The 9052-nt window shown below is 34.1% G+C and overlaps 1 protein-coding gene across 1 annotated transcript in view; it reads right to left on the reverse strand.

Moving 5' to 3' along the window:
* The window catches only part of UBR3 (ubiquitin protein ligase E3 component n-recognin 3 (putative)), a 250132-nt gene that overhangs the window by 20869 nt on the left and 220211 nt on the right, over positions 1-9052 (reverse strand). The window contains exons 34-35 of the mRNA XM_011988165.1: positions 4934-5041; positions 4674-4799 (exon numbers count right to left, since the gene is read on the reverse strand). Of these exons, the coding sequence (XP_011843555.1) occupies positions 4674-4799; positions 4934-5041 (234 nt within the window). The remainder of the gene's footprint in view (positions 1-4673; positions 4800-4933; positions 5042-9052) is intronic.

The following is a 9052-nucleotide window of genomic DNA, read 5'->3' on the forward strand; positions in this document are numbered from 1 at the left end:
TTGACAGTCTCCAGACTATTAGAAAGAATAACTGAATTTAGCAGGACAGCTAAGTTTCTAAGATTAATGTTCAAAAATTCCAGTTAAGTTTCTACATTTTAGCAACACATAGAAAACATAACTCTTAAACGATTCTATTTATAATAAAAGCAAAAAAAAAAAAAAAAAAGGCATGGGAAACATAGAAGCATTTTGTGGGGGGTGGGGCACTACCTATCACTTCCACGGCTGAAAATAGTACTGGATGTGCACTAAGACAACAGAGAAATAAAGACTTAAAATGGGACATATTATTATCAGATTATATGATCATAATTATATAGAATACCTAAAATAATAAAAAGGTAAATTATTAGAACAAAAAACTTTGGCAAGTGGCCAGTCACAAGACTATACAAAAATCAATGGTATTCTTACATGCCAGTAAAAATTAATCAGATAATGTAACAGAAGATACCATTTAAATAGAAATTACAACCATAAAACCTCTAGGATTAATTAGCTTTATAAAAAAAAAATGCTCCAGACTTGGACGATCTAAAATTCTATTAAAAGTGTTGTAATCCCAGCACTTTGGGAGCTGAGGGTGGTGGATCACTTGAGGCCAGGTATTTGAGACCAGCCTGCCTGACCAACATGGTGAAACCCTGTCTCCACTAAAAATACAAGAACACTAGCCCGGTGTGGTGGTGCACACCTGTAATCCCAGCTACTTGGGAGGCTGAGGCACAAGAATCGCTTGAACCCAGGAGGTGGAGGTTGAAGTGAGCTGAGACTGTGCCACTGCATTCCAGCCTGGGCAGCAGAGTAAGACTGTCTTCCCCCACCTCCCACAAAGAGTATTAAAACACCTGACTAAATGAATATATAAACCATGTTCAATGTCTTAAAATTATAAACTGAAGATAATTCCAAACTAAAATCTTGTAGGATTTGGGAAGTAACTTGACAGATTAAAAAAGGTATATAAGAATAAAAGCTCGGCTGGGTGTGGTGGCTCATGCCTGTAATCCCAGCACTTTAGGAGGCCAAAGTGGGTAGATCTCCTGAGGTCCAGAGTTCGAGACCAGCCTGACCAACGTGGTGATAACGCTGTCTCTACTAAAAATGCAAAAATTAGCTGGGCGTGGTGGTGGACACCTGTAATCCCAGTTACTTGGGAGGCTGAGGTAGGAGAATTGCTTGAACCCAGGAGATGGAGGTTGCAGTGAGCCAAGACCACACCACTGCACTCCAGCTTGGGTGACAAAGTGAGACTCCATCTCAAAAAAAAAAAAAAAAGAATAAAAGCTCATATATAGCAAAAAGAAAAAAAAAATTTACAAAAAGCAAAAAGATGTCAAGAATAAATTGGACATTCACACTATCAGATATAATGTCTGTAATAAAACTACAGTAATTAAAATAGACTGCTACTAGTACAGAAGCAAATAGCTCAATAGTATATAATAATCCAGAAATGTGAAAACTTGATACCATGAAAAATCAGTCCAAAAAACTTAGATTATTTCATAAATAATTTGTACATAGTGTTGGAAAAACTGTCTTATCAAATAGAGAAAAAAATTAGAGCTTTACCTCATACCACACCACAAAATAAACTCCAGACTGAACTAAAAATCTAAATGTGAAGATAAAACTATGAAAATAATAGAAGAAAATACAAAATAAATTTATAATATCAGGTTGGAAAATTATTTAATTTTTAATTTTTGTGGGTACATAGTAGGTGTATATATTTCTGGGGTATATGATGGAAAAGGATTTTAAAAATCAGATTCTAAAAGTACAATTCATAAAGAAAAAGGAAATAGTTCTAACAACATTAAACTGAAAAATTTCTGTTCCACAAAGGACACTATGGCAAAACAAAAGCCAGTGAAAAGATATCTACTATGCTTAAAAACAGAATGAAGATAATCACAAAAACCCAATTTTTAAAAACGGCCAGACTAGGAACAGAAAGTATACAGAGGGAAACTTAACTGGCTAAGTATATGAATATATGAAATTGCATTTACAATTAGAGAAATGCAAATTAAATTAACATAAGCATATGATTTGTACTCAACTGACTGCCAAACATTACACACTGGCTAAGAAGTGCTGGCAAGTATACGGGGGAAAACAAGAATCCTCTTGCACTGCAAATGGGAATATAAACCTTGAGCAGCCATTTAGAAAAACAAATAGGCAGAATGAATCCTATGGTTCCAACAATCCCACAACTGGTACACAGCCCAGAAAAACTTTATATTAAAGAAATCTTTACATTAAAATATACAAGACATTAGGTTCATAGCAACAGTTAATTTTTTTCCCATAGAAGCAAAGAGTTGGAGGAAGCCTAGATGTTCATTAATGAAAAATAAATAGATGTGGAAAAAATATATATTGGAATATGACAGCACGAATATGCTGAACAAAGAGATGATTTATGTCCCTGGTAGGACAGTGTGAGACAGGATTTATGTCCCAAACAGGACAGCATGAGATTTCATCATGCTACTCAGAATGGTGTGCAATTTAAAACTTATGAATAGTTTTTTTCTGGAATTTTCCATTTAATATTTTCAGATTGCAGTAGACCATGGGTAACAAAAACCACAGAAAGCAAAATCACAGATAAGGGGGTACGATTGTATACAAAAACAAAGTAAGATTACACAGATGACAGAAACTAAATAAAAGGAGAACAAATTTCCATCTAAAGCTCTGATCTCACTTTTCTCACTTCAGTTGAACAGGTCCACCTAAAGAGTCCAACTGCCCCTCAATCTGAATATACACAAAGTACTTTCATTCCATCCCCCACGCATCTGCCCTGTATTTCCTCCTTCTATTAAGTTTTCCCTAAAAGTTCAAGTCTCTTAGTCTCAAGAAACAAGTACAGTATGACTCTTCCTTTTCTCTTGACTCTCACACATTCAACTAGTTGTCAAATCCTATTTTATCTCTGAAATCTCTACTCGCTCTCCAGCCTCTTCTATTCCCAGTATGTCCTTTCCTAACTGGTCTTTCTGTTCCCATCTGTCTGTTCTTCACAATCTGTCTTATACTAGAATGAGGTTTTATCCTGAAACAAAATTTGAGTCATATCATATTTTTGTCTAACATCTTTCAATGGTCCAAATTCACTCATGTGAAATTCAAGATCCATTACAACTATATTTTAATCTCTTTCTTCACCATGCCACATTGTTCCTTTTTATGCACTATATTGAATGTATTTCTTACTTGGTCTAAGCACGTGTGGTATTCCACTACAGGCATCACTGTACACTCAAACACCAGACCAACTTTCAATGCCCAGCTCAAGAGCTTCTGCCTCCACATACTTTCCAACTTATGGGCAAAAAATACTCTCATAAAAACTAATAACAAAATAAGCCATAAGGTAAGAAGAACAGAGAGAACCAAAGCCTTTAAATGTGAAAAAAGTACAGGTGGTAAAAGAAGTTGATTTTGTTCAGTTACACTTCTCCATGCTTGAGGATGCTCATATGCCAGAAAGAAACACACTTTTTTAAAATATAAAATTTTAAAACTATGAAAGAAAATATCTAATGAATGGTTATTCTAAGAATTTGTTCAACATCTTATAACTCTAAAAAGAATGTTTTGGTGACAAATGTGCAGCATTTATCTTGAAGCACTTGATAAAAACCAAAGAATTCTAACTATTTAATGTAATGGTGAATTACTTAAGAAAGAGGGAGCACAAAACTGCTTAATTCTAAAATACTTCAGGATTCAAAGGCCGTAAATATGATAAATGTTTAATTTCCACATCAAATTCCCTAGAACTGAATGGCAGATAAGTCAGGATCACATTCCTATAAGCACAGTTTGGGTTTACTTACCTTCTGGTTTCCTACCCTGTCATTTTCTTGCCCACTCATACCAATCCACAGTTTTATGAAATAGATTAAACCAGTGATAATTCATTCACCCATTTTAATACAACTGGTTACAAACTGAATACTGCTATAAATGCCATCATATCTTCAAACAACCAGTTTTCCGACCAACATAACTTTTAAAAGAATATTAAAAGCAGATGATGTTAGGGATACAAATGTCAATAACACTGAATCCTATGATCCTATTCATCAGGTACTGGGAATGTATCATCATTGATCTAATCCAAAGCTGCTCAAATATCCAACATTAGTAATATTATCATAAAAATGGGTGGATGTTAACAAATACAACAAAAATAGTACATATCCTAAATATTTATTCCTTTAATCTAGACTAACATATAGTCATATGAGTTACATATGTACTACACTACATATCAGTATATTTAAAACAAAATAGCTTACTATAAAAACAAGGCTTGGCTGATGCAGTGGCTCACACCTGTAATTCTAGCACTTTGGAAGGCCAAGGCAGGTGGATCACCTGAGGTCAGGAGTCTTGAGATCAGCCTGGCCAACATGGTGAAAACCCTGTCTCTACTACAAATACAAAAATTAGCTGGGCATGGTGGTGTGTGCCTGTAATCCCAGCTACTAGGGGGGCTGAGGGAGGAGGATCGCATGAACCTGGGAGGCAGAGGTTGCAGTAAACCGAGATTGTGCCACTGCACTCCAGCCTGGGTAACAGAGAGAGACTCCGTCTAAAATAAAACAAAAAAAGCTCCCTCCTACATATCCCAAATTATCTACCTGGCAGCTAGGTAAATCTTCCCCAAAAAGATGGTGCTGAAGAAGGCTGGTGATTCTGAGAAAAGGTAAGCAGAAGTCCTGTAAGTACTTTTCCATGGATTCAGGAGACCAAGCAATAGGGTTAACCTAAAGTTAAAAAAGAAAATTAGAACAAGTCAGTCTACAATAAATAAGAGTTTTCAAAAATTACTTTCATAATGGCAAGAAAATGTAAATTTTTTACTAAATAACCACTACATCTGATTTTAGCAAAAGCATACCATTGCACACTCCTGAGTTCCTTCTTCATGGTATAACTTTCCTTTAGATAGTTCACTTATCACAAAGCTCAGTAACACTTCATAAGACTTTTCTGCATCACATGTACTCTGAAAAAATTAAAATATAAGTTACACTGGTCATTGAAAATTATAAGAAATTTACATTGGAAGTAATTTTTAATGAGTAGAGTAAAACTGTGATTATATTATTTTTCAAGCATATGAGCTTCTTCAAAATTTGGGTAAAACTGTACACCTCTGGATTCACAATGAAACTGGGTAGGTGGTCAAAGCTATTCCAATACTTCTTTAAAAGACAGCTTATAAATTACATAATTATATGTAAATAAACATATGTAAGTCATGTTTTTTGACCCAGTAACTCCCACCCCTGGGAATTCTTTCCTGGGATATAATCCAAAAGAAAAAAAAATCGCTGTATGTACAAGACATTTATTACAGCACTATTACAGCAAGAAACTAGAAATGACCAACAAGAGTGAGGGAGTTACCTAAAAAATGGAATACTAACTTAAAAAACATTTTCTAAGCAGTGAATGTGGCAAATTTAAGCTGTACAAAAAATATTTACAATGTGAAAAGAGTCAAATTTTTAAAAAATATAGTCATTATAGTGGTATAATATATGCATATAATATATGCATACAATAGAAAAAATATAGACCACAACTTTTTTCTTTTACAATTTCCCTCAAATGTCTTTGAGGATTTATTAAAATAATACACCATAAAAATACGACAATATATTTATTACAGAATATGCAGATAGTGACATTAAGTAACAGTCTACAAGTTGATCTTAGTGATTACTTCCATTTTTATAAGAAAGAAAAAATAATGGCTTTTTATGAATTCAAATGTATTTCAATAAAATCTTTATACTTAAAGAAATGCACCTCTTTTTATATTCACTAAAATAGAAAGTGTAACATGCAAAGTACCATAATATGTAAATTGGGATAAAGTCAGAACTGCTATGATGTCCTTTATTCTACTTATTAACTATACTTTTAAAATCCTAAAATATAGGAAGGGACAAACACCACAGAATGTAAGTTTAACCTTAACTTTTAAGGCACTGATAGTTTGGATCAGAGAATTTATTATTGGATGATATTTGGTCTTTCTGTAGTTCCTCATTGTTTCCTTCATGTTACTATGCTCTTTCCAACTAGACTGTAAATTCCAAAATATCAGGAATTACGCTTTTTATTTTCCATGTATCCCTCTGCATAACAAAAATCTGAGCAAGAAATACTTGCTAATTAACTGATGAAATTTATTTTGGTAATATTGAAGTTTTGGAATACTGGACGTTGGAACTTGCTTGGGTGTGCCTCTTCTGGTAATCAGTTCTTTGCATTATCTTTAAATTACTCCTGTGCTTTCCGCCATATTCACTCAGTCATGTAGTATTATGTCCTGATTCTAAACTATAACAATGACTCTGACTCTGCAATGATTCTCCTTGTATCATGTGACTCGCCCATCCTTATCTAATTAACAGTATGATTACTTGTTAAATATAATGACCTATAGATTACATATCCAAGAATCAATATCCCACTAAATATCAAAACAGCAATGTATCATGTTTTTAAAATTAAGTAAACTATCTCTTAAACAGACAGAGTTCACCTAAACTCAAAACACTACCATAGATTTGTAGAAAACTCAAAATAGTACCATAGATTTGCTATTTATTAATGTGGCATAGTTAAGTTTCTCTAAATGTACAATTCAGCCTAAAAGCTTCCTAAATTCAATATACCTTTTTGAGTAAAACATTCAAAGAGTACAACAGAATAGTATTTCTGTTCAGATCAGTTAAGTAAGTTACTGAGTGGTAACTGACTTTTAAGTCATTATTAACAAATACATTTTGAGTGCTTGTTTTACACACAGCAAGTTTTATATCAGAAAGTTAAATATAATGTAATGTTCACCGCTTTGTATTGAGAATTCTTCACAATACAAAGTATTAAGAAAACATATTTTACACAGGCAATCTCTGAATAAAAGAAAAAGTAGGCTCATGAAGCTTAAGAAAGATAATTTCTGAGAACATGGATGAAAGACCTAAAATAGAGATAAGAAGAATCCTAAGGGGGAGGTGGCAAAAGTATGTGGGTTAAATTTTAAAAAGGATCAAGGGTCAAGAGATGCAAGAGAGTCTGTGTTGGATAGAATACTTTGTCTAAATTATAGTACTTCTTAAAGTTTTTGATTTCAATATATTTTGGATGCTATGATACCACACCCCAGCAAACAAAACAATAAAACCTATCCAAGGATCCCAGACTAAGACATTCTAGTAGGCTGGGCATAGTGGCTCATGCCTGTAATCCCAGCACTTTGGGAGGCCAAGGTGGGAGGATTGCTTGAGGCCTGGAGTTCAAGACCAGCCTGGCCAACACAGCCAGACTTCCTCTCCACAAAAAATGGGAAAGTTAGCCATGTGTGGTGGTGTGCGCCTGTAGTCCTAGCTACTTCAGAGGCTGAAGTGGGAGGATCAATCGAGCCCAGGAGTTTGAGGTTGCAGTGAGCTGTGATCATGCCACTGCACTCCAACCAGGGTGATAGAGTGAGACCCTGTCAAAAATAAAAAAAGAAAAGAAAAGAAAGATAAGAAAGGAAAAGGAAAAGGAAAAGGAAGGAAGGAAAGAAAAAGAAAAAAGAAAAGAAATTCTAGTATAAATACTCTTAGCAGAAATTCCATTGACAAAAAAGTACGATTTACACTAACTGTAATGATCACTTTTTCAGAACTAAATCTCATTATCAAATTAACACCCCTTCAAAAAATATATAGTACCTATATTTTTACTACCATAGGCCAGATTAGATCTGGCAAAAATATGTTTTCATTACAATTATTATGCCAAACACATGCAATTAAAGAGATGAAGTGAATCAGTGAAATTCAATGAAGAAAGGGAGGAAAAGGTTGGGAGAAGACATAAAGAAGGAAGTGAAAAAAATAAGAGGAATCAATGATGCAGAAATCCAAGTAGTTACAGAGGTCACAATGGTATATTTTGTCACTCATAAATATGGTTGTCTCCCAGTTTCCATGATGGATGGGTTCCAGGAACCCCCCCATTGGAAACCAAAAGCCACAGATCCTCAATTTCCCAACATAAAATAGTGTACTACAGTATAGTTATTGGTATTACAGGCATTTACAATCTGCTATGTGTCTAAATGTTTATGTCTATTATACAAAAATCTAATAACATGTAGTAAACCAACCTATAGATTATCATAATTTTTAATTTTCTTTCACTAAAGAAAATTATATATTTATATAGCTATAAACTAATATACTAATATATATTTATATGGCTATAAGCCAATATGCTTCTAATTAATGTTCTGATAAGAATCTGTCTCATATAAAGTATTTTATTAAGTGTTTTTTAAAAATAACTAAGTTATTAGGTTCAGGAAAAAACTGTACTGAACAGTTACCTAAATTACATCAATTGTAAATAGAGGTAGACCCAAATTATATCAGCAAATTTCTTAAATGTGTAATTTTTATGATTAGACAGCTTACTAAGGAAACATATTTAAATAATGACACAGCACAGACACCTAATATACCTGATTTGAATACTATCTAAGCACTAACAATCCAAATATCAGATTACATTGCAGTCAGAAAAATTAAAAGAATATTTAGGAAAAATAGGCCACGCAAGGTGGCTTACGCCTGTAATCCCAGCGCTTTGGGAGGCCAAGGCAGGTAGATCACCTTGAGTCCAGGAATTCAAGACCAGCCTGGGCAACATGGTGAAACCCCAGCACTACTAAAAATACAAAAAATGAGCCGTGCGTGGTGGCACAAGCCTGTAGTTCCAACTACTCATCGGGGCTGAGGTGGGAGGATCCCTTGGGCACAGGAGGTTGAGGCTGCAGTGAACCCTGATCATACCATTGCACTACAGCCAGGGTGACAGTGAGACCCTATCTCAAAAAAAAAAAAAAAAAAAAAATTAGGAAAACTAAAGATAATTACAAAAAGAAAAACTGCCTAAGAATTAACCAGCAAGAAGGGAAAAAAATATTTCAAGAAAGACAGAAATTCATTTTGAG

Source organism: Mandrillus leucophaeus, unplaced genomic scaffold, assembly GCF_000951045.1.
Source record: "Mandrillus leucophaeus isolate KB7577 unplaced genomic scaffold, Mleu.le_1.0 Scaffold324, whole genome shotgun sequence".
Classification (NCBI taxonomy): domain Eukaryota; kingdom Metazoa; phylum Chordata; class Mammalia; order Primates; family Cercopithecidae; genus Mandrillus; species Mandrillus leucophaeus.